The sequence below is a fragment of the Catharus ustulatus genome, chromosome 2 (assembly GCF_009819885.2).
Source record: "Catharus ustulatus isolate bCatUst1 chromosome 2, bCatUst1.pri.v2, whole genome shotgun sequence".
NCBI classification, from domain to species: domain Eukaryota; kingdom Metazoa; phylum Chordata; class Aves; order Passeriformes; family Turdidae; genus Catharus; species Catharus ustulatus.
Genome location: NC_046222.1, coordinates 1,431,187 through 1,457,184, shown reverse-complemented (window position 1 = coordinate 1,457,184; position 25,998 = coordinate 1,431,187). Strand labels below are relative to the sequence as shown.

Below are 25,998 nucleotides of genomic sequence, written 5' to 3'. Positions count from 1 at the left end.
TCCTGGTTTAAGTCACACAGTGAGCAGAACCACAGCCAGGAATGCACCGTGGGCTCCTAGGCTCCAAAGTAGTGATATAAAACAACTGTTCCTCTGTTACCAGGATTTTTTACAGCTGCTTTCAGCATCAGGTTTACATTCTCAGTTATTTTTTCATTCCAGCCACCTCTTGCAGCTGCATCCACAGAAGCAGCTCCACACTGCAGACAGGAGCACTGGCCCTGCCTACAGCACCTTTAATTAGTCAAGCCAGGTACCTTTGCTAATTGACAGAGAATCTCAGAATCACTGAGGTTGGAAAAGACCTCCGAGGTCAGTCCAAGCTGTACCCAAGCTCACCTTGTCCCCAGCCCAGAGCACTGAGTGCCACCTCCAGGAGTTCCTTGGACACCTCCAGGGATGGGCACTCCAAACCTCCCTGGCCAGCCCCTGCCAAGGCCTGAGCACCCTTTCCATGGAGAAATTCCTGCTGGTGTCCAACTTGAGCCTGCCCTGCCCAGCCTGAGAGGCCGTTCCCTCTCCTCCTGTCCCTGTTCCCTGGGAGCAGACCTCGACCCCCCCCCCCAGTTGTCCTCTCCTGTCAGGGAGTCGTGCAGAGTCAGAAGGACCCTCCTGAGCCTCCTTTTCTCCAGGCTGAGCCCCTTTCCCAGCTCCCTTAGCCCCTCCTGGAGCTCCAGCCCCTTCCCAGCTCCATTCCCTTCCCTGGACACGCTCCAGCCCCTCCATGTCCTTCTTTCAGTGTGGGGCCCAGAAATGCCCAGTTTGGTTTCTTCTGCACTGACTGAGGCTGCACTCGATCCCTTCATCCAGATCATCAATAAAGAGATTAAACAGGACTGGAGATCTCAAACAGGACTGAAAAGCAGATACCTGAGAGGTACAGCGCTTGTGGCTTTCTCCCTTGACCTTAGGATCAGATGAACAGTGCCCCAGGGGCTCTTGCTTCTCCCCAGTGGTCTAGGTCCTTACAGATGGAAAATGTGACTCCTTTTGACCAGAGAAATCCATCCCTGGGCTCAGACTGCTCTACAGGCTGCATTATGGAGCAATGGCTGACTTTTCTGGGAGTAGATCTATGAAGACAAACACTGCTGTCATAATTTATTCCAGTGGCACGCTGTCTGCCAAGGCTGCATTACACTGCTCCTCTCATGTATTTATTTTTTAAAGCCTAAATATATAAAATTGTTGCAACAGTTTAATGGACTTTCAAGAATGTTAAAAAAATATTTTGAAGCCGAGGAAAGCATTTCTCCCAGGACTTTTGGATATGCCTCTGAACAGTGTTTATAGGTGTCTTTTGGATTCAGCAGGAAGAGAATGGGCACTTCACTCGTGCTCTTCTTTCCAGGCTGCAGTGGATCCTGTAGTGGGTCAGCTGGACTGCACAATCCAAATGTGTGTTCCTTTCCAGTGACAAAGGGACATGGGGTTCAGATGCACACAGCCACAATGCAGATGTCTGAGGCTGATTGATATGAATCTCATTCCAGGTCTCAAAGGGCTCAAAGTGCTTGGGAGCAGTATCCTGTTTCCAAAGAGTTTTCAAGTAAAAACTCAGTTCCAAATGGCCATAATTCTTTCCAAAAATTGACTGGATGAAGGCAGGTTTGTTCTGCAGCATTTTTTTTCACTGAGCTACCATTTGTGAGAATTAGTAATGTTCCAATCCAGCCTCTCTCCCTTCCTATCATCCCCTTGACGTCCTCCAGCTCTTACATCACTGCAAAGTTATCTTCAAGCCCAAAGTAAGGAACTGTACCTCCTCTCTGCTATAGAAAATATGTGCAGTGCGTTCAAATCCCCTCCGGATGTGAAGGTTGCCATGATTGTCAGAAAATTGCTTTGCTCACCTACCTCTGACTAAAGTATATTCCTGCAGAGGGACCTAATTTTCAGGGGTTTTTTGAAATTAAAATATGAAGTTGTTTAAAATCAAATTAGGAAGGCCTTGGAGAAATGTGCAAGTATTTGCTTCACTTGGCCTTGATACACATCAGCATTGTTAACACAGAGCTTTTAGAGTCAGTTATTGGATTGTATATTTGCAGTGGTTATTAGAAGTCAGTATCCCTATTGCACATCCAGTACTGGCAAGCCTTTAGCTTCAGGGAGCTGGGACTCTGAGATCCACAGTGTGACCATGAAATACACAGAGGCTTTGACTGCTCTGCATTGTGCAGAATCTCTCGGTGAGGAACTCTTGTTGCTGTGCTACCAGCACAAAGGGAGCCCAGTCCTCACCCATTTACTGTATGTGCACTTCCACTATCTCTCCTCTTTTGCCTTCTTTACTCCATGCTGAATAAATGTAATCAAGCCATCTGCTGCTTTCATGTGCAGTTTTTCTGCAGGTGGCATTCAGTTCTCTTGAGTGTGCTCCAGCTCATTCCCTGAAGAAATCCCTAACATCCCAGCTTCTTATTTTGATTATAACCAAATAGTTAGGCAGTAAGAAAGGCAAAAGTGAATGAATTACTGAACTCATGGAGGGGACAAGCTTTGGTGCAACTGGTGCAAATTTTTGTGTCTGGTTCCTGGGAAGCTTCTTTTCATCCTCCTACTTTAGCTGTAGTTTTACAGGCAACCACATTCAAAAGAGGAGCCTCATAAAAAGGGGAGTCAAATATTTGTGGAAGGTGTTGGATTTCTCAACTTCTTTTGCTACCCAAATGATTTCTGCTCCAAGCAAAGGTGGTGCTCAGTGTTCTTTCATTTGTATCATTTATTATTAACATGTATTTGATTAAAATCATGAAACTGAAGTAATTGTAGAAAATGACTCCCACAGGATGTGAGGATTCCTTCTCTAGCATTTTCTGTGAACACTCTCATCTTTATGATTTGGTATAAATTAGAGGCCACTTCTGAGTTTTTAGAGGTTATAAATATGAAAGGGGTGGTTTTTTTCCTCCTTCAACTGTTACATCATAAAATGAAAAGTGACTAGTAAAAACATGTCTTGTTCTTCCTACTGCAGAAAATAAGCTAATTTAAAAGTCAAAATAAGCAGCCCTACCCATTAAAAAAAGCAGTGACAGTCAGCCCCTTGCTAACACTTGTCACTCCATGTACCTCCACGGGCTTTGGTGGGATGGCTCCACATTGCACCCACATAAATAAAAATACCTTGGGCCAATAACCACAGACTTATAAAGTCAATGTACAGCTTCTAAAGAAACAAATATTTTAAGTGCAGTGCCTAACTCCTGGGTAATTTTCACTCCTTTTCACCAAATGTGACATTGTCATGTTTACAAAAACATGAATGCTTTAATGTGGGCCAAGGAAAGTCATATTTGCAGTGCAAAGTTTACCTGCTTACATAAAAGTCTCCCCAATTTTCCTGTTGGTCTAACATAGAATTATCTAAAATGATTCCTACTTTTGCACACAAAATTAAGTTAGTAAACTATTTCTGAGTATTATTAGCAAATTTTGTGTGTGTGGGTGCCTGTGAGCAGGACTAAAGGTTGTTTAGTGCCATCTTTTGGGTGGTCCTAATACTACAGAACAGCTTAATCAAAACAATTATAGATTTGCCACCATTTCTGTGCCTAGGAAGCCACGTGTTACTTGTTTCTAGAAAGTGTGGGGATGACAAAAACTCAGTGGGAGCAGGAATTGCTGAGAGTGTTTCCATGCTGCATAAAGAACCAGCTCCTCCAGCCCTTTCTTAGCACACAAATCCCCAAATCCCCAGCAGCAAAATATTTTCCTATTTAGAAACACTGGGGTTTTTTCCAGCTTTGGCCAATGTTCATGCTATTTTATAAGATAATTATCCATGCATTCAGTCACACCCTATAGCACAAAATTTCCTTCTCCTGCTTTTCAACATATGATCGACAATAAACTCACTGATTTGTTTATCTTCTGACTTTATTCAATATTCCTTACTAGCCCTAAAAGTAGATCTATGCCAAAACCAGACAAAGCCCAAGCATTCCAAACTCCAATTTAACACCTGCTCTGACAATGCAAGAATTAAAAGTGCTTATAAAATATTGCTCTCATGGTACCTGGTACATGATAACTACAAAATCTAGTCACAAAACAATGATTTTTCACAGGCTTTTAAATAGGATTAGATTACAATGTCCCTTTGAAAAGATTGGTGGTCAACTAACACCACCTTAGAAGAAGAAGAAATTGAGTGTACTGAAGTAGATAATGCATTCCTTCTGCCTTAATGGGATGAGAGGGCTTTCTTCCCCAGCTCCTGGAGAAATGAGACACTTCTACAGCAAAGCTTAATTTCACCTGGTAGGGAGAGCAAAAGGCTTGGAGGTAGCTGGGCTTTGGTACCCCTCAGGAGCACAAAGAGCAGGTCAGGGTTTGTCCTGTGTTCCCTGACCAGCACACACAGAGCCAAAGGAATTACTCATGTGTGGAGCAGCATGTATTTACAGCACTTGGCCCTGGAGTCTAGAACACCAGCTGATCCTTTTTGTGCTATCTGTGAGGGTCGAAACGACATACAGAGCAAAATTTTGGACGAGGCACTCTCCAGCAAAATGCTGATGTCTGTAATTAAACTTATCTCTGTGTGGTAATGTTCCCCAGGCACTGCTTCCTGCTCCAAGTGCTTGTTGGAGGCTTTCTGGAAGTGTCAGAAGGTTTGCATTCCCCTACTCTTGGATAATCAAAACTGCTTGCAATTTTGTTTGGATGTTGAAGCAAGCTCAGGCAGGGAGTTTATGCACGGATGGTTTGCAGTATTTTAGGGACATGGGTCTGGAAGCTGCTTCCTTCACCAGTGCATCCTTTCCTCTGCTGGGGTAGGAGGTAGATACACGTAATTCAGCCCTGAAATTCAGCAAACTCAATTTTACAGCTCTCTGTCTCCATCCCTCCTGCTGGAAAACACATCTACACATGTGCCCTCCCTGAAGCAAAAATCACGAGTTAATGTTGTCACTTCTTGCACTTTCTGAGTGCCTGATGTCATAGCTGGAGTGTTTATAGCTTTTCAATTTGTTTCCGACACCATGTTTGAGTTTGGATCCTTTTGAGGAGGTAAAAAGAGAATATTTTTCTTGGAGAGCTTTGAAATCCAAATTGCAAAGCTGGCAGGGCACTCTCAGTTAAATTTGGGTTCACTTTTCTGCCTTATTAGCAATTTCTTTGCACAACCTATTTTAGCTGGTGTATTTACCATATAAAGCAAAGCCAGCTCAGCTGGCATCACTAGAATTACATAAATGTATGTTTTTATGAAGTGGAAAATTTTTACCTGTTTGCTAAAATACCTGATGATGCTTTGGTTTTAAAAAGTGTGCTCTATGTGACAGCTGTGCATATTTGCACTGGAGCTGGGATTTTTATACCACACTCAGTTTATAAATGGTATTGAGCAATAGCTTCTGAGATTTTTAAATAATCAAGAAAGTAAAAGTGGGCAAGGGAAGCTTGAAAATTGTGCTGATCTACTCTGGGACCTTGGAGGTCTCAGGGAAGGGGCTTCCCTAGATGGCTTTGAAGACACATAACATACAAGCAGGATGGTTATAATGGAATAATTGCAATGTCAGCCCCAGAAGTCCAAGAGGTCTCCAGTCCATATCCCACACTTAATGGGACCAGCCCTACTCCTGCCAGTGCAGCCCTGAGGATCAGCCCATCAGCAGCCACATGATCTCAGCCCAGCCCAGATCAGCCACAAAAAGGACTCTGTCCTCTTCCCCCACTTGCATTTCCCAAGGGACACGTGGATGTCCCTCTGCCCAGCATGCAACTGAGGCAGCCAGAGCCAGCTGCAACCCAAAGAATTTGGGGTTGCCTCAGCTGTGTTCCCCATGGACCCAAACTGGGCACCAGAGCCAGGCCTCTTTCCCAGCAGGAGAGGACAATGAAATGATGTCCACTTTCCAGTCATGTCCATCTTATGGTCATTAAGGATGACTGAGCTTGTGCAGACAATTAAATTAATTATTCTGATAAAAAAATCCCATGTGAAACAATGATGCATCTTTCTGCCTGAAATACTTTAACAGCATACCTAAAGGTATTGGGAATTAAAACTAATAGTCCTCTGACTAAACCAAAGGTGGAACACAACTATGAGAGAATGAGTCAAAATACTGAGATTAACTGTTAGATAGAATGATAGTGGGAAAAGCTTTCCCCATGTCTATTTTACCCCTTCCCTCTCAGCAAGGGTTTTGCATAAGGCTTTGCTTATTTATCAAAGCAAGAGGAGAAATTGAGTGATGCTGAATGGAAGTTACACATTTTGTCAACCAACTTTTTGATGTTTAGTCTTACGCAGAAACAAGGTTTCTTTCAGGAGCCCTAAGAGCAACAAGAGTGAAAATACAAATTTGGTTTGCCTCGGTTTACTACTGTCTGTTTATTTCCTGCTGTGTCTGTGGGATAAACTGACATGGGGGATGGATGGGTGTTTTGTTTGAAAAACTTCATTTCTTGTAGAAGACACTGCACATGCTTCCTCTCGATACCATTTGTAAACACAGCATTTCAGCCAAGTTTTTATGAAGCTTTTGGTCCTGTGAGGGGTTAGCACGATGCTGGGAGTTAAGCCTGACTATAAATATTCCCAGGAATGGGGCCGACGTGTCTGCTGAGTCCCCTTTGTTCCCGTTTTGTGCCCCAGCTCCGTGTCCCATTGCTGGTTCCTGTGGGGGGAGGTATTAACAGTGGGATTTGCAGTTGTGCAAGAGAGGTTTTGTCCCACAGGGACTCCCTGAGCTCAGCCAGGGAGACACAGCCAGGCTTCCGCAGGAACTGGGACAGACAGAGAGGTCAAACCTTCCAAAAACAGGGGGAAAAGGTAAGGTAAGCAGGAGAGATCTTGTCTTTGCTCCTCACCATCCCACTCTAATTGGCAGTAAATTAAATTACCTTCCCCCAGGTTAACTCTGCTTTGCTTATGAGAGTAACTGGTAATAAGTTCCCCATCTTTATCTCAATTCACAAGTTTTTCTATCTTATTTTCAACCTCCTGTTATGCTGAGGAGGAATGAGGGATCAGCTGACATCCAACCCACCATGCTACCCTGCAGTTCTTTGCCCAAGATAAGTTACATTTTATTTCACTCATTTCACTGATAAAATGGAAACATTAAGCAATGTGTCAGACAAATGTGATGATGTCTTGCCTCTAGTTCAGCTGACCTGATTAAACCAGCATGTCAGTATTGACATAGAGAAATTATGTGGATAATCCAGGATTTAAGGAGACCTTTTTGGACTTTGCTCCATCCCAAGACACCTAAACAAGTCTGACCAACTTATGTGCCCTTCTACCTGATGGCAAATATTCACTTCATCCCCAATATTAAAAAAGAAGCAAAAAGCAATCTGAAATTAGAGCCTAACACAAGGAAACAAGGGGGATTGAAAGCAGAAAAAAACCAAGAAGGAACCATCCTATGTCCTGTTCAAAATGTGCATAAAACTGTCAAAAAGCAAGAACTGATCAGCAACATCCTGAAAATTATGGCAGAGCTACAGGTTCTGCAAATGTCTAAGAATTGCATTGATGTGACAAAGGTATTTTGTCTTGTTGCTAAGAAATTGCTACATCTCTTTGTGCTGCAGGTTTTCACCTGTTCAAGAAGGATAAGCCTCACTAGGGCATTTGAGGAGATACTCATTACTGGCAGTGAATTGCTCATCTGAGCCCCATCCCTACAAGCCAAGGGGAAAGCCCATCCAAGCTTTCAGCAAACCATGGATTAGATGAGTCTAAGTACGTATATAAATTGTTTGGAGAGTGGAGAGTGGTTAATCACTTTCCTCAAAGGTTTGTGCCCTTTGTTAAATACACTCACTGCCAATCAACTTCTGATTACCCAGCAGGGAGGAAGGGTGGGGGAAGAGGGGATGGGCCAGAGTGAGGGAACTGATATTTAACTCCACTGAAAACGTTCGCTGCTAATGTTCAAATTTCTTGACACTTTTTATCAGGTGTATCAGAGCATTATATGGGCTCTGGTCAGAAAGAATGACCAGCACATCCAGGACAGCATGGAAATCTTACTGGACAGTGGCTGTGGAAGGAGTGTGGCATCACACATAGAAATCTCAAAGGTAAAAAATTATTAATAGGTGCTGGAATGAGTTTTCATTAGGAAGAATTCCATGGAAACTGTATCATGCCTTGCAATGCTTGTGAAATCCTCTGTCCACAGGAGAAAGTGCGGGGTCTGTTGAAATCCCAGTGTGATAAAAATATCAAAATGTCAGTGGAGCTCAGGGCACTGTGAATGTGCCATTTGCCATGGGGCTTCAGAGCCATTGTTAAAGTTATATGTAACTTCTGAAACACTTTCAAAGCAGCCATGCCATAATGCACCATTTTGTTTCGCCTGATTGCTTTTATTTGATCCCTGGCAGTTGTTTTGACCATGAAAATTCAGATTTAGGTCAGCTGTTCACGAGAAATTTAGATGGTGGTGCAAATTCTTCAGTGGGAATACTTCTACTACCAGAAAGTGAGACACAAAGTCAGACCTCAGCAGTCTTTTAAACCAGGTATTGTGGATTTACCATATTGTGGGCTGTGGACAGGTCTGAATTCACATTCTCATGCAAACCTCCTTCTTTTTAAACAGCAAAATATTTGACTCATGCAGTCAGAAGTGTCAGTCCAAGCTCCTGCTGAATCCCATTTTGATAAAAGTAGAGAAGCAATCTCCAGAAATAATCTTGCAAGTGTTTTTCAGAGGAATTTTTCAACAGCATCAAATGTTTTATTCAATGGGCCTAATGTGCCATCTGCTGTTTTAATTCTAATTTAATTCTTAAATTATAACAGTGCAATCATTCTGCAGCACTGAAAAAAATAAGGTTGAGGTGGTTGTTTGTGGTGCCTTTTTAATGTTTTGTTTTGTTTTGAACTCTGGAAGCAGCCATTATTGCAAACAGTGTTGAAGAAAGTAAAGCACTGTTAATCCAGCTCAGAGACCGACAGCACTTGGGTCTGAGCCATTAGAACTGTTCTTGCAGAGCAAAAGACGGTGACCTGACCCAAAAGCGATGATGTGGTGGCGCTATCTGGTGGCTTAATTGGCATTACACTGTCTTGTACTCCTGACAGGATTCGCTTTCTTCCTCTAAACACTAGAAATTTCTTTTAAAAAACCGATTTTATGACTTTTCTGGGTCCTTATCTAAGTTAAATCCTTCAAAAGGTCAGTGAGTTTCTTTCTAAGTCTTGACTCACACAAACTGTGATTGGAGCTGGCACTGGTTGAGTACAATATAGATTAAAAACACACAGAGAGAGAGGTTTCAGTGCCCTGAAAAATCCAGGCAAAGTCACAGAGGTTGTTCACAGGAAGCAATTCAAGCACTGTCCAGATGATGCAGGTGGTGATCTAGGTGTGACAAACCTGTTGTAAAAGTTCCTTCCCAACACGATTTGTGCTCAGGTAGTGGAACAGAACAGTTGAGCTCTTTGCTAAAACACTTCCCTGGAGGTTATATAGAGACCAGGAAAGCTTCTGTCCTAATCAGGGAACTGCAAAGCTCCCTGCTAAAATAGAATGGTTTTCCACCAGGAAAGCTGGGACATGAACCATGAAACTCTCTGATAACAATTTTTTATAGGCGAGTGCCACCTGGTGGAATATGGAAAAGACTTTTCAGCCTGAAAAAGCTGTTTTAAGGTGGTCAGGATCTTTTCAAATCAGAGAATTAACATCAAAAACCAGCAGAAAAACTAAAGGTGCATCTGGTAGTTGGGTGGACACAGCTTTGGTGGCCTGGCTCTGGTCCCTGCTGATCTATGAGTGACACTGATTACACTGACAGACAAGCAGATTTTCATATTTTTAATTCATATATTTGCAAGAGTCTCTATCTTGAACCAATGCAAGTTCAAAAATAAATTATGAAGATGCTTTCCTTTCAATTCCATTTCTATTTCCAAACTTTTAAACTGGTAATTCAGGGATCTAGATTTGGTATCACATCCAACACCAAATCAATTAACAGCATGAATGAACGGTACCTTTGTTGTTCTGTGCTAGTGTTCTGGGCACACACAGACCTCAAAGGTAAGGGTATGGATTGACACACATTCCCAACTCAAGTGAAAAATCAGTCAGAACTGAAAGGATTTTTCTGCTGCTGATGTATTATTAACAGGCAGCAGTCGCAGCCTCTGGAAGTCAATCCAGCATTTCCTGCTGTGTCCCAAAGAAAATCCCACATTTGAGGCCTACTCCTGATTTTGCTCATCACTCTGCGGGACAAGAGCACTTTTGTTGAGCAAGTAGCTGGGGAAATTGGGTTCATCTTTTCCTATGTTCCTTTGAACAACTTCAAACAATGCGCAATTCTGAACTTGCAAGATTTACAGAACGCCATGGGAAATGGAAGCCTTGTCAGAACTTAGCAGGCAGTCAGGCTGTGCTATTGACACACACATGTGGTTCCAAGTTTGTCTGACATGGTTTAAATTAGGAAGAAAAGCCTCAGGGTTATTAGATTTAGTGGCATAAATGGGACGCTCCATCCCAACAAAACAGTGGATACATGAAGTTTTGGAAATATTTGCCCTATCCCAGGTTTTGCTTCTTCTGTTTTCAGCCCCCGAGTTTCATACTTGTATTAAATGATGTGTTGACAGACACACAAGCATCTTTATTTAATTGGGAAGCCCAGGAGTTGTCACCAACAGGTACACACATTCTGTTTTTATTCACACTTCTACTCACCACTTTTCTGCCCTGCTCTTCCAAAAAGGCCTCCAGAAGCAGAAAGCTGGAGCTGTGCACATAAAGAATTAAGGGGATTAGCAGCACCACCATGCTTGGGTTATGGCTTCAAAGCAAAATATTGGCTGCACCTACGTAAACGCCTCTGTTTAAGTGATTGGAAAGGAACCATTTCTCAGAAGTACAGGTGCATGACCGACTGACTGCAGCTATTAGGGCTGCAGAGAAAGGGCAGGAACTGCTTAGAAAAGGGGGAAGGGGGGAATTAAAAATTAAAACAAAAAAAAAATTATAAAAGGAAGAAAAATTGGAGGAAAAGGCACGAAGGCCAGCAGGGATGTGCCCCCTCCCTCCCCCGCCCCGGGAGCTCCGGCCCGTCCACCTGCCGCTCCCCGAGCCCCGCGGGGCGCGGCACGGACCCGCAGCGCACCCAGCGCTCCCACGAGCGATTCCCCGCGGCGCGCAGCCCTCGGAGCTGGGCACGCAGCAGCCCCGGGGGCAGCGCAGGGGCGCAGCCCAGCCCGGCACGGCAGCCAGTGGCCGACCCCGGGCCGCGGCGCTGCCGGCCCGCCCCGTCGGGGGCGGCGGGAGGGCGGCGCGGCGGGGGCCGCCCGCGGGCGCCTTACGCACGCAGTGATCTCAGCGGCGCGGGCGCGGCGGCAGCGCCGGGCTGGGGGCGGCACGGCCGGACCCCATAAAGGGCGGCGGCGAGCCCCGCTCCCGCACTCACCCCGCACGGCGGAGGCGGGCCGGCTCCGCTCCGCAAAGGACGGGAGGGCTCCTCGGCGCCCTGGAAGTGCAGGCGGGACCGTGCCGGGGCTGCCCGAGACTCGCCGGAGCGCGCTGCCCGCTCGCCGCTGCTGCAGCCGGGGAAGGCTGAGGAGGAGGAGGAGCAGGAGCGGCAGCCGGAGCAGCACAGAAGACAGAGGGACGGAGCGAGGGGCAGCGCTGCCCTCGCACAGCCGCGCTCCCCGGCACCGCCGCCGCGCCCCGGCCATGGGGAAGCCGACGCCGCCTCTGCAGTGACCGCGGGACGCGGCTCCCGCGCTGCTCCGCCGGCAGAGAGGCTCAGACACCCCCCAAAACCTGAAAGCAAAAAAACCCACATCTTCCACATCCACCCCTGAATAAAGTGAAATAAAGAGAGGAGAAGGGCCGCGCCGAGCGATGAGGAGCGGGGGGCGGCTGCCGGCGCTGGCGCCGGTGCTGGCGGCGCTGCTGGGGCTGTGCAGCGCCGAGCGCAGGGCGCTGGTGCTGCCGCGGCGCCTGGGCGCGCCCGGCGCCCGCGAGCGCTTCCGCCTGGAGGCCTTCGGGGAGCGCCTGACGCTGGAGCTGGAGCCCGACAGCAGCTTCCTGGCCCCGGACTTCACCCTGCAGTACCTGGGCGGGCCGCCGCCGCCGCCCGAGGACGACCTCTCCCGCTGCTTCTACTCCGGCACGGTGAACCGGGACCCCGGCTCGGCGGCCGCGCTCAGCCTGTGCGCGGGGCTGCGCGGCGCCTTCTCGCTGCGGGGCCGCCAGTACCTCATCCAGCCGGCGCCCGGCACCGCGCACCGCCACGGGCCGCACCTCCTGCGCCTCCGCGGCGCCCCGCGGGCCGCCCCCGCCGCCCGCTGCGCCGTGGCCGAGGCGGGGGCCGGCGCGGAGGGGCCGGAGCCCGCCGAGCCCGCAGGTACCGTGGGGATGCCGCGCCGGCAGAGGGGAAGGGGGGTCTGGCGGGGATGCCCGGACGCTGCTTGCCCCGCATCCCTGCCCCAGGTGCCCACCTGGGCGCGGGGATCGAGCGGACCGTGGGTGCGCATCTTGGCGCTCCCGTGGGTTTGGGGTACCGAACGGGGCTCTCTCGCCGTGCTCACCTGCGCTTTCCCCCCTCCTTTTTTTCTAACGCAGAAACGAGAAGCAGGAGGAAGAAGAGGTTCGTGTCCAGCCCCCGCTACGTGGAGACCATGCTGGTGGCCGACCAGTCGATGGCCGAGTTCCACGGCAGCGGGCTGAAGCACTACCTGCTGACCCTGCTCTCCGTGGCCGCCAAGCTGTACAAGCACCCCAGCATCCGCAACTCCATCAGCCTGGTGGTGGTGAAGATCATGGTCATTTACGAGGAGCGCAAGGGCCCGGATATCTCCTCCAACGCCGCGCTGACTCTGAGGAACTTCTGCAGCTGGCAGAAGCAGCACAACCCGCCCAGCGACCGGCACGCCGAGCACTACGACACGGCCATCCTCTTCACCAGGCAGGTGAGGGACACCGAGGTCACATCCAGCCCAACTGCTCCCTGTCCCCTCTGCCTGGAGACCTCCGAAAAAGTGTCCACAGACAGTCGTGTGCCACCACAGCTGCAGTAAAGCAGGCTAAAAATGAGCTGCTTCTTGTTTTATTCAATCTTTTTTGCTGTTTGCACCATGTCTGGTGAAGCTCACGGTTTGTGCACTGTCTTTGTAAACTCGCAGTTTGTGCACTCTGATCCTGCCCCATATATTTTTAGCAGATTTCAGATGGAAATTATGCATTTCATTTCTACGTGTAACCCTCGCCTATGTTCCAGAGACAGATTTTTGCCATCATACCCATTGAAGTGCTGAATATTTATGCTCTTTCCATAAGTAAAGGCAAACTGCCAGGGCTGGATGGCTCTTGCCAAGGTTAAGTCTCTGATCTGATTAATAATGAAACTGCCTTTTTTTACAGGACCTGTGCGGTGCCAAGACATGTGATACTCTTGGGATGGCTGATGTGGGAACAGTTTGTGATCTAAACCGCAGTTGCTCTATCATAGAAGACGATGGTTTGCAGGCTGCCTTCACAACAGCCCACGAATTAGGTACTTGAAACTTTGCAAAGCCTTTCCCTGGGATTAATTGAAGCCAGCTTGATGCCGTAAAGCCCAGCCTGCACCTCCCCGGAGCAGTCGGGAGGAGGCAAAGCCCTGTCTTGGAGCAGGCTTGGACTCTGGAAAGCAAATCCAGCCTGCACAGCACTGTCTGCAAGAGCTGTGTGTGTGCCTGCAGGGGGAAAAAAAAAAAAAAAAAGGGGAGAGAAGATCCAGTGCCATCTGCTTGAAATCTGGGAGCGTTCAGATTCGGGCTATTAATTACAGACCGGGCTATGAGCAGCTCTAGAGCAATATTTAAAATACTGTTGGTAATGCGTAGGACAGACTTCCTAAAGTCACAGACTTTGCTTTTCTCCTTTTCTCGAAGGCCACGTGTTTAACATGCCTCATGACGATGCAAAGCAGTGTGCTGGCATCAATGGAATGAGCCGGGATTTCCACATGATGGCATCCATGCTCTCCAACCTGGACCGCAGCCAGCCCTGGTCTCCATGCAGTGCCTACATGATTACAACATTTTTGGATAACGGTCATGGTAAGGTTATTAAGCTTTCCATTCATGTGGCGTCTGAGCTCTTGTGCTTTACTGCTTTGCTTTTTTTTTTTTTGAGAGTGCTTTCTGCACAGACTTAACCTTTTGCATGCTGTCAGTGAGTTTAGAAGAGCCTTATTTCACAAAAATGGTGGCACAAACGGGCTCGAAGGCTTCTGTTGCAAAGCAAATGCAGTTCTCTTTTAAAACTGAACCCATGGCATCATCTGACTTTTTTTCCCCCTTTTTGTCAACTTTTCCAGGGGAGTGTTTGTTGGACAAACCCCACAGGCCCATCCAGCTCCCTTCAGACCTGCCTGGCACGCTGTATGATGCCAACAGGCAGTGCCAGTTCACGTTTGGAGATGAGTCCAAGCACTGCCCCGACACGGCCAGTACGTGCACGACGCTGTGGTGCACCGGCACCTCGGGAGGGCTGCTCGTGTGCCAAACCAAACACTTCCCCTGGGCAGACGGCACCAGCTGCGGGGAAGGGAAGTGGTGCATGAATGGCAAGTGTGTGAATAAGACTGAGAAGAAGCATTATGATGTAAGTATGAAAAAGAAATGGGTGCAGCTCGGGTTGCTGGGCCGCGTGGAGAACGCTGCGGTGGGAGGGATCTGTTGGGAAGGGTTGATTCAATGCTAATAAGCAAATCCAGGGCAGGTTTTTTAATGAGTTTGGGTAAAAACCAGCGTGATGATGGCTTTTATGGTGTGGTTTTGTGTGGGTTTTCCTGTGTTAACTTGTGTCCTGCTTTTGTTGTCGTTCCAGACGCCAGTGCATGGGAGCTGGGGCTCCTGGGGGGCGTGGGGTGAGTGCTCCCGGAGCTGCGGCGGGGGAGTGCAGTATTCCTTCAGGGAATGTGACAACCCCGTCCCCAGGAACGGGGGCAAGTACTGCGAAGGGAAGCGGGTGCAGTACAGATCCTGTAACATTGAGGACTGCCCTGACAACAATGGTAATTTTTCCCCATTTTTGACACCCAGGATTGGTGTGTTGTGGAGGAAGAGCGTGGACAGAGAGGATCTCATGCCCACCTGTGTTTTCTCTGCCTGCAGGGAAAACGTTCAGGGAAGAACAGTGTGAAAAGCACAATGAGTTTTCCAAGTCTGCCTTTGGAAGTGGACCTGCAGTGGAGTGGACACCCAAGTTTGCCGGTGTGTCTCCAAAGGACAGATGCAAGCTGGTTTGCAGAGCCAAAGGAACGGGATACTTCTTTGTTCTACAGCCAAAGGTATTTCCAAACTGCACCTCTTCCAGCTGATCATGAGGAGGATTTTTATTTTCCCTCTTTATGTGAAGGGTTGAGCAGTGTAGAAATCTGAAATTGTCTTTCTCATATTTAAGCTGGATTATTCCTTCCTGTACAGTGGGATCATTGCAAGCATGCTTTAAGTGTTTTGGCACAATCCTTCCACTTCCTTTACCCACTCCACCCTGGTTTCCTTCCCTCTCCCTCCACCAATCTGATTGCATCGAGATAGGTTTGGAAAACTCAGAGGGATCTTTGCCAGAACATTGGTGCTTTCTCATACTGGTTACTAATATGCTGACAGCTTAAAATAAACACGAGGAAAAATGTTCATCTTGCATAGCTACTTGAATTCGCTGTCATCAGATGGTGAGAGCCAGGAACTACCAGGGCGATGACACAGAGGGTTTTTGTGGAACAGCACTCCTAGAAATAAAGGATGTGCTGAACAGCATTGAAAGCAATGCTGGCAGTGTGATTTGAGGACATAGCTGCCTTCTAGTGACTCTAGAAAGCAATGGGGCTCTTTTTGTATGAAATCGGTAAAGCAGGAGGTGTTCTGGGAGGAGGTATTAATGAAGACTGAGATTGTTTTCTTCTCTCACCATGGCATCATTTTTGCAAGTGAGATGAAGTAGCACCACATACCTCCAGCTGCCGGTGGGCTGCTCTGGATTTAGTTTCCAAAGCCCTGAAAAAGACAGGTGCTGCAGTTTTCCCACCTGTCTGTACTTGGTGTTAGGCGGTTTCTGAGCGCTGTGCATGTTGTAACATGAGACTCCTTGTGTCCCCAAGGTGGTGGATGGCACCCCGTGCAGCCCCGACTCCACGTCTGTGTGCGTGCAGGGCCAGTGCGTCAAGGCCGGCTGCGACCGCACCATCGGCTCCAACAAGAAGTTCGACAAGTGCGGCATCTGTGGGGGCAACGGCTCCACCTGCAAGAAGGTGTCCGGCACCCTCGTGAGAGCCAAGTGAGTGTAGGGCTGCTGCCTCACCTCGTCCTCGTGGGTGGGATTCATCCATTAATAGCTAAATGCCTTGCCTTCAGACAAGGTTTAGGCTTGTGCTGGGAGGCTTTTCCCCCTCCCTAGGGAGGAGCAGAAGACTGAGTGTTTCTCTCCTCTCCCGCGGCAGGCCCGGCTACCACGACGTGGTCACCATCCCAGCGGGAGCCACCAACATCGAGGTGAAGCAGCGGAACCACCGGGGCGCGAGGCACGACGGCAGCTTCCTGGCCATCAAAGCCGCCGACGGCTCCTACGTCCTCAACGGCGACTACACGCTGTCCACGCTGGAGCAGGACATCACCTACAAGGGCAGCGTGCTGCGCTACAGCGGCTCCTCGGCCGCCCTGGAGCGCATCCGCAGCTTCAGCCCGCTGAAGGAGCCCCTGACCATCCAGGTGCTGACGGTGGGCGACCTGCCCCAGCCCAAGATCAAGTTCACCTACTTCGTCAAGAAGCCGGCGCAGCCCGGCGCCGACAAGGCGGCCGGCAGGAAGAAGGAATCCTTCAACGCCATCAAGGAGATCATCTCCTCGGAGTGGGTGATCGAGGAGTGGGGCGAGTGCTCCAAGTCGTGCGGCTCGGGCTGGCAGCGGCGCGCCGTGGAGTGCCGGGACCCGCGGGGCCGGCCGGCCGCCGACTGCGCCCGCGAGCTGAAGCCCAGCAACCTGCGGCCCTGCGCCGACGTGCCCTGCCCGCAGTGGCAGCTGGGGGACTGGTCTCCCTGCTCCAAGACGTGTGGGAAAGGCTTCAAGAAGAGGTTGTTGAAATGTGTCTCCTCCGACGGCGCCGTGCTGCCCCAAGAAAGCTGTGAGCCCTCCAAGAAACCCAAGCACCTGATAGACTTCTGCAATGCCACGGACTGCAGCTAGACAGGACGACTTGGGAAAGCTAAAACCCGTTCGTTTTTTTATTATTATTTTATTTTTTCCTTCAGACCAGTGCACTGAAAAACACAAAAGAGGGCTAGAGGCAGCGCCTGTGTTTTAGCATTAAAGAAGTTCATGGTGAAGATCCGTGATGGGACAGTGCAAACAGCTTGAGTTGGCTTTGCATCCCGAAAATCCCCTGCCAGCTGAAAATTGGATGGGATAGCAGACCCATGTCATTCATTTCTCTTCAGCAGATAAGGCCCAAAGGCATCAGAGTTGCCTTTTTCTAAGTCTGTTACAAATTAAGCCAAGCGTGAGCAGTGAGACACATTTCAGCAAACATTTTGGGGTTTGGTTATTTCTCCCTTCTTTTGGATTTATGTTGTGGTACTGATCAAATCCCCACGTGTAGGAAGGGGAGGGAAAAAGATAGCTTAAAATAATTGGTCAGGGCTTACCTACCTCACAAAGGGCAAAAAACAAGATTGGAAAAGGAGCTTTAACTATGTCATTCATGGCTGCTATTGTTTCAGAGAATAGTTTTATATAAAAATAAAGCCATATTCTCTACCTGTCAAGAGTAAGAAATACCAAGAACAAATATCAACTCCACAAATCACTAGAATTTATTTTTTTTTAAAGTACCTTTATGTCATCCCAATGTGCCTGTCCACTTCTCTCAGCCACTCCAGTGCCATTGTGGTGACATGTGTAATCCAGAGGCTTGGAAAAGTGGAAATCTGAGTCTGAGTAATTGCTCTTTGTGCCTTCTGCATAACTCCCACTGGCTTTTCTGGTTCCAGCTTGGTCCTACCTTCCTGCCAAACTGATTCATGGAGTGTGTGAGCATTCCAGTCGTGCTTTCACACTCAAACCTTTGGCCTTACCCCAGCCAATGGATATTATTTGAGTTTAAAAGAAAAAAAAATCCCGTTATGAATGGGAATGTCCTCTGTGGCCTCTGCTGGGTTTGTAGAGCTCAGTCACTGATCAGGTGGGAAGGCAAAGCTGAGGGATAGCAGGTCCATCCACAGCAAAATGCCAGCATTCACATCATTGTGCCAGTCCATAGACCATGAGAGAATATGGCTTTCCATATGTATATAGTAAAATATATTACTATAGATTTTACATACTTCATAAGTATTTTTATATTTCTCTCCCTTCTGGGAAGGGTTATAATTTGTAATAAATGCATATAATGAGCGTATTTATTTTTATACTTCTTGTCTAATGTGATCTTCTAAGTTATCGCTTTTTTAAAAGGACATATAACAAGGATAGAGTATTTATACAGTATAATATGTTACTAGAGGTAATAAATGAACCCTATAAATTTTGGAAATGGAGTGTCTTTATTTTCACCAGTCCATGGAGCAGAAAGAGCTTGGAATCTGAGGAAAATATTAAGCAAAAGGCAACTAATTACCTGTGTTAGTGAAGACTTTGGAAAACTGTCCATAATGTCACACACCACCTTAAAAGAGGTAATTTTGTATTTTATTACTTAACCACTAACTCAGCTGTTTCAGAAGATGGAGTGCAACTATACTGATGCCACTGGTTGTAATAACAGCTTGCAGAGGGAGCAGCACTGTCAGTCGAGTTTAGAAACAACAAAATATGCACAAAAGCAGCAATTTTACCTCACTTTGGTGGGAAAAGGAGCAGTCAGAAACCAGAACCATTCATGAGCAGTCAGCCTTACCAACTCCTGGAGAATTTCCCTCTCTAATTTTCTCCTGATGCTGCTTTTCCAAGAAGGAGCTGTTCTAATGCTGTTGGTAGCATGTTTTATTATGTTAAGATGGATATTAAACATCAAAAGCTGATCTTTGCTCCTTATACCTGATCTCATCACCACTGCAGTCAAGAGAAAATCTTCTGTTGGGCTCCACTGGATTTTTGCCATGGAATTTGAGACATCAGTCATTTCTGGATACTTTTGGCTTTGTGTCATGTAAGAATCTATTAAAACTTCCTTTGCCAAAGTTTGGACTCTGTCTCTGCAGAAATAGTTCCTGTTTTATTCCGTGGATAATGTCCTGAATTTCAGAGAATTCTCATCATGTCACACTTCATTGGGCATTGCTTTGACGTGCAGAAATGCTGGAATATTTTACTCCTAACATTATTCAGGAGGCAGCCAATCCCTTTCTGGTTTTATAAATAGTTCCTGTGTAAATACAAGAAGTAACTATTTATTTATATATATGGATGTATATGTGCATTTATGTTGTATTCACCATCTAGGTTAGAAGATAATTGGGAGTTTAAAGAGAAAAAGTTATCCTGGAGCCTGCCAGACTGATGAGATGTGAAATTGTGGTAAGTGGGCTGGGTATCTGAGCACTGTAAGTGGTGTAACTAGAAAATACAGAGCAGCTCTTTTCCTCTGGTGCTGTTCAAACAATAATGGGATTTACTGCTTGAAATTGTCCTAACAGTAGATGGGAAAACACCTCAAAACTCATTCAAATCAACATCTCCAAATAGTGGAGATGTTTCAGTATAAAAGTGAGATTTTGCTTTTATCATTTTCTCATCACAAGTGGGTCAGCAGATGCAAAGCAGTGTGATTTGTTGAATTTTGTAGGACAAATAGGGATATTTTAGACAAACTATCTTCTTCACCCACTAGCTAAATTAGGGAATGGAGAAGAAAATACTCCTGGAGAAATTCAGAACAGCATCTTCAGAGGAATGACCCGGGCTGCTGAGCAGACAATCCCTGTGAAATTGCTGCCACAGCCCGGTGTTATCCAGCTGGGAAGGCTCCTCATCCCCTGCAGGGGCAGAGCTGCCTGCCAAGCCCCTTCTGGAGCAGAGATCAGCCCTGTGGGATGTGGCCATGGCCTGCTGAGGCAAAGCAGGTGTAATTAGGTGAAGTTTTATCCCTAGCAAAGGTCACCCAAACACAGCAAAGGGATCTCCTGGCAGGCAGATCCCACCCTGGACGTGTCCAGGCTACAACAGGAGTGTAGGAGAGCACTTAGCTGGAATATTTGTGTTTGGCCCCGTTCTGCACCAGCAGAGCTGTGTGTTACAACATGTGCAGGCAGAAGGAGATTGCACCCTCTGGATGATCTATCCCGTGCTCCCTTAGCAAAACAGCTCCAAACATTCACTCGTGCCCAATATTCCCCCTGAGAACACAAAACATGGACAGAAGGGAAATCAAAACACAGCACAGTGTTCAAAACACAGTTATCAGGTTCACCAGTGGTGCTGTGAGCAGGGTGTTTGAACAATTGGTGCTCCCAAAGCCTGGGGCAGAGGGATTGTTGTGGAGATGAAAGCAGCGTTGTTTGGACTCGCAGATGGGTTTTGCAGCCCACAACAGAGAGGCTTGTGCAAAAGGGATTTAATGTTGGGCAAGAGAAGGGCAGTTTCCTACAGCCCCTCTGCCTGGAAGCTGAGCTTGACAGCACCAATGGCATAAAGGATCATCCTTGGTCCTGTTGCAGCCCAGGACCAGCTGCTGATGAGATTCCACACCCCTGGAACAACATCTGAATTTAAATATTCAGAACCGAAGTTGCTAAATCTGTCATCTTTAATATATTGTATTTTTGTGTCATGGTGCTGCAAATCTGAATTTCTCCTATCTTATGACCCTTCACAGATATTCCAGTTGGAAATTTGTATTTTCTCCAGTATTAGCCATAAGATATTTTCCCTACAAACACACAAAAAGGAGCTGCATGTTCCAGGGGAAAAGTCATATGGTCGAGATTATAATCAGGCAAGCTAGGAGCAGTGGCCATTTTAATTGTACACCAAATATATTTTTTCAATATAACTAAGACAATATGCCTATCCCAAACAATTTAAATGCCTGCTGCCACTTTGTATCATTTCTCATGTAAAAAACTGGAGGTTAAATTAGGGAAGAGAAAACAACTGAAAAACATTTTGATTAAAAATTTATCTGTCAAGCAGCACAATTTAAGGGAGAATCTTTTATAATTTGTTTTTCTAATTGAATACCTATACCCATCCTGGCTCAGGACAGCACTGGTTAAACCTGAGACCAAAGGAAAATTTGCCTCCTTGTGTTCAATCTGAGTCTTAATTACATGTTGAATTAACCCCAGAGGTCAAACTTTGGTGAGAACATTTTGATAGAGATGAAACTGTGTGAGGAAAAGGGAAGAGAGAGGGAGAAGACAAAGAGGAAAAGAGGACTTTTGTGGAATTTTGAACTGTGGAAACTTTTGAAACAGATGTTGGAGATTAGATTTCAGAATGAGGCCTGGGCAGATTTAGAAGTGAATTAAATGCAGTGTAAAGCCCATCTCCTTTTTCTCTCCCAGTGAACCAGCACACACATTAGGGGATATGCTAAAATAATGAACACTGGTGTTTTCCATTTCTCATTATCCTCCTGCTGGAACAAATGCAAAGCATAACATGGAAGCATAGAGGGGCTCAGCTGCCTTTGATGAATAAAAAAAAAAATTTAAAAGCCTCTGCACATGTTTCCTCTTTACTCCTTAATTTATAATCTTATTTATTTGCACTCTTAAAGGCATAATAGCTGATGTCAGAAAGGAGAGCTCCCAGAGCAACAGCTGCCTGGCAGACAAGAGGGTCAGAGGCATCAAAAAGATAAGTGTCAAAATCCTGCATAAAATAATTTTGAATCTGATCTAAGCTAGCAAAAGCCAGGCAATTCTGAGTTAATTCTGCCATTTGCATGGGGACAAAAATTTGTATAAGCCCATTCCCAAAGCTCAGGCTGAAGTGATGGGTATTACTCACATGAGGACACTGGCTTTAGGGAGGCTAAGCCATTCAGTTACAAATTTATTCCAGGGTTTAAATCAGACTCCTCTTGGTCTGACTTGAAAAGTCAGTAGGTTGATATTATTTGTCTGTGCCACAGATGTTCTCATCACTGCATGACTGCAAGAAGTGAAGAGAGGGTGGGGTGTAGCAGAAAGAGGAGACAGGGGCTGGCTCTGTCCTGCTGGGAGATGGGCTCTGGAGAGCCTCTGGATGAAGGTTCATGGTTCATGGACAAGGTTCATGGATCATGGATGAAGGTTCATGGGCAGAGTTCATGGATCATGGATGAAGGTTCATGGTTCATGAGCAGGGTTCGTGGATCATGGATGAAGGTTCATGGTTCATGGGCAGGGTTCATGGATCATGGAGGAAGGTTCATGGGCAGGGTTCATGGATCATGGATGAAGGTTCGTGGTTCATGGGCAGGGTTCATGGATCATGGATGAAGGTTCATGGATGCTTGGCAGGTGTGTAACAGGCTCTGCATTGCTGGGGCCAGTCTGACAGTTTCCCTTTTGAGTATCAAGAGGGATGTGTCAGGACTTGAAGGAGGAGATGGAGATGGTGGCAGCATCAGGTGGTTTAAAGCAAACTGCTGACATCACTTTGGGGCTTGGCAAAGGAGCCTCGCCAGCCAGGTTCCCCTTCCCAGCTCCAGGAATTTCCCTGGGGATGCAGGGCTGTCCCTGAGCCACAGAATCATCAGAACCCATTCCAGCAGTGAACCTGCTCTGCTCAGAGCTGCTGCAAGAACTGAGTGTTTGGCATCACTGATTATTTGTTCAAAAAGTATCAGTGATGAAGGAGGGTCCTTTAGGAGAACCAAGCTGAGGAGTGAGGTTTGACCTGGTGTTATCCAGGCAGTGCCAGTGCTGCTCCCCCAAAGGCCTGGCCTGTTGTGGGGCTGTGTGGTGGAAAACAGAAATATGGTGGATTTTTTTCAGAGTCAGCAAAAATGGATCCTACAGTTCTCATTCAATTTCAGCCAAATTCCAGGAAAGTGCTTCAAAGGATGGAAATAATTTGTTACTCAAGACATGAGCTACTAAAAAATAAAGTGTTTGGAGCTCCAGAGAATCTTTATTTTTGGGGTGAGGTGCTCAGCTGCTTTTGGACACAATTCACATGGCCATGGGTTTTGCCTGAGTATCCTGAATGTCCAGTGCCCTAAATCTCCTTCATCTTTTCCTTCAGTGGAGCCTGATGTGTATTGTAGCCGGCTCTCTTCTCGTTTGACTAGTGAGAGCTTGTTTGCTTTTTTTGCTGGGGGCTGTTGAACAAACTCACACAAGACCTTCCTGAGTCAGGCTTGCTCTTAAAAGCATTGCTGGCATAGTCTTGTCACTGGAGAACATGGGAAGCAAAGCACAACTCGATTTGGTATAGCTGTAACAGCAAAAAATCCTAATGAGGATGCATTTACACTGGCCCAAATCCTTTCTTCTGTTCTGAGAGCATTCTAAGGTGTACCTGCAAGGCAGTTTAATTTGCTGAACTGAATTAGATTTGCATTTTTGCACCAACAGAAATAGCTTCACTGGTTAAAGCCATGTTAGCAAATGCATTTGCATCCAGAAAATTAAGTAGCCTTCTTTCTTGTGTGCTCCAAGAAATCAGAAATCTTCCTGGGAAAGAAAAATCCTGCTTTTCTCCCTCATGTCAATACAAAGTGCTGCAAAGGAGAGTGGGTGTTACACACCTTCTCTAACATATCCACTGCTTTTAAATATTTGGGCTGTCAGAAATTTCAAATCATTTCTGGCACTGAGTAGAACATGAAGTTTACTGATGCCTCTGCCTTAATGGACATAAATTCTTACAAATAAGCACCCAACATCTTGGTGAGTCAAAATTTCACCTCACTTGCCCACTAGGGCTGGCTGGAGATAATAAAACCCACCCCCAATCTCCTCAGCAGGGTCTGGGGTGGAAAAACTGAGGAAGCCTAAGGAGAAAAAAGCACAGTTAGCAGCATTTTAAAATCTGAGAATGGCAGCATTGTTTTGGGGAAACAATAAATGCTGGGTTTAAACAATTTAATGTCAGACAAATGTGAAGGCTGTGTCGTTCAGGAGCAGCAGTTACAGCAGCGTTGTTTCAGCTTAAATTTAACATCAAGCAGTAACTACAGGCGAGATTTGTTCCCTAGCAATGAGATGTCTGCACATCACAGATGCACGACTTCTTCAGAAAACTGCCAGAGTACCGGATTACTCCAAGGAAAATTTCGCAATGGCCTCTGATTCCTTCCTGCTGAAGTGATTTTCCACAACACTTTGCTCACTGGCAGATGAGGAGAGGCTGGGGAGTGAAATGCATGTTGTAGTATTGCAGAATAAATTGCAGTCACCAGTGTCTTGATTCAGGAGTCCATGCCTGTGGACACACTGGTGACAGCAAGGCTTCCTGAGGTCAATGAGATTCACTCTATAAGTGGAATAAACAAATAATAATTCTTAAAAATTAAAATAAAATCATTACATTCCCCTTTGCAAAGTCACAGCAAGGAGGCTTCAGCCCCAGAAATGCTCAGGTCAAGATTATGCCTGTCCCTGTGAAGTTCTTTGTGCTGCAGCACTGTGATAACAGAGCTCATTCCAGGCTGATTCTGCTGCAAGTGATGGGGTTAAGATGTTTTGTGATGCACACTTTGATTTTTTTTTACTAAATTTCCTGCCTTTTGGGTACTTACCTTTACAGCCTCTGTTCTTTTTTGTGCACAATCAGTGCTGCAATGATGCTGTTGAGCTCCAGAGGAGGAGGTAGAGGATTATTTGCAGTGGTTTTATCAGAAACTACTCTTTTAAAAGCAGGAAGCTTTCCTGTTTTGTTTGAAGTGTAAATATTGTGCAACGCTGCAAACATTGGGCGTCCTTAAAAGCTGTTAGCAGGTGCTAAAAGAAATACTGGGCATTGTAACGGCTGGTGAAGATAATTTATCTCTCATGGTTTATATTAGTTTAATTGATGTTGGTAGTGGCACAAATAAGGAAGCATTTTGGTTTTATTGTGGCTTTTGGTTTAAAATTGGTGAGGATGTTTTTTTAAGTTTTTTTCCATGGCTGAAATGTCAGATATGATGGGCTCTGCATTAACAAAATAGAGTTATTCAAGCCCAAGAGCAGAGCATTAGTCTGCATTGGTATCTGAGCCATGTGATCTTCTTTTCTCCTCCATTCTCATTCAGAGAAGTGAAAGGTTGGCAAAACAGATCCTTGTGGAAATCACTCAAAATATGGCTAAAACTGAAGGAATAACCTTTCCTTTTGGCTGCTTGACTGAGGTGCAGCGTTTGGGGGTTGTGAATTTTCAAGAGTTGGCTGATTTGCATAGGCACATAATTTCTTAAAAGTGGAGCTGGCAGTGCTGCAAGAGTTACAGTTGGCCAACAATTTCCCTTGTAAAATCCTGCTCCTGCTGGGGTAAATTATTTTTCAGGGCTCTGAAATTTCTTGTGTCGGGCCTCTGTCTCAGTCAGTGAATATCTGCAGTTTCATTTTACAGTTATTGGTGTGGTTTCTTAACATTTCTGGGGGAAAAAAAATAGAAAAGGAAATAAAAGAAGCCATCTATTCTCTAGATAATTGTGTCATGATGCTCCAGAAAAAGGATGGAGCTGATGGGACTGGGGGAGGTGACTCAGATTTCTGTAACTCTAATTTTGTGACTCAAACCAAAGTCTGGATGGTTTGAAATGCTCTACAGTTTAAAAAACTCACTGGAATTCAGTAAAATGAGGATAAAAACATCAATTTCTCAAAGCCAGGATGGATTTTAAAACCTGGGCTCTGAAAGTGCCAGTTACAGTCCCAGACATGAAATGTTCTGCTAAAACTGATGTCAGTCCCCCCTGCCTGCTCCAGAAAGACTTTTTTGCTCTTCCCCTTGCAAAAAGGATGATTTTACACTGTTTTCAGTCTGTCAGTTCAGTAAATCAGTGAATTTGGTTATAGTTCTTACAGTTGCAAGGCTTTAGAAGAGAGATTTATTTTACTCTTTGAGGTTATAAAGAACAGGGATGG

General features: G+C 46.3%; 1 protein-coding gene across 1 annotated transcript; it reads left to right on the top strand.

Annotated features, from left to right (window-relative positions):
* Positions 1-11,406: 11,406 nt before the first annotated feature.
* On the top strand, positions 11,407-21,658 carry ADAMTS1 (ADAM metallopeptidase with thrombospondin type 1 motif 1). Its single transcript, XM_033052144.2, has 9 exons — positions 11,407-12,360; positions 12,579-12,925; positions 13,377-13,509; positions 13,889-14,056; positions 14,317-14,603; positions 14,829-15,015; positions 15,116-15,291; positions 16,105-16,280; positions 16,444-21,658. Exons 1-9 carry the CDS (start codon positions 11,856-11,858, stop codon positions 17,183-17,185), a joined length of 2,721 nt encoding a protein of 906 aa, XP_032908035.1. The 5' UTR covers positions 11,407-11,855; the 3' UTR covers positions 17,186-21,658.
* The last annotated feature ends 4,340 nt before the right edge of the window (positions 21,659-25,998 follow it).

Bases quoted from the DNA above. Each gene is read 5' to 3' on its own strand.
- ADAMTS1 (XM_033052144.2), top strand. From the start codon at position 11,856: ATGAGGAGCGGGGGGCGGCTGCCGGCGCTGGCGCCGGTGCTGGCGGCG. The intron at 14,057-14,316 runs GTAAGGTTATTA...CAACTTTTCCAG, and splicing joins ATTTTTGGATAACGGTCATG to GGGAGTGTTTGTTGGACAAA. The intron at 14,604-14,828 runs GTAAGTATGAAA...TTGTCGTTCCAG, and splicing joins CTGAGAAGAAGCATTATGAT to ACGCCAGTGCATGGGAGCTG.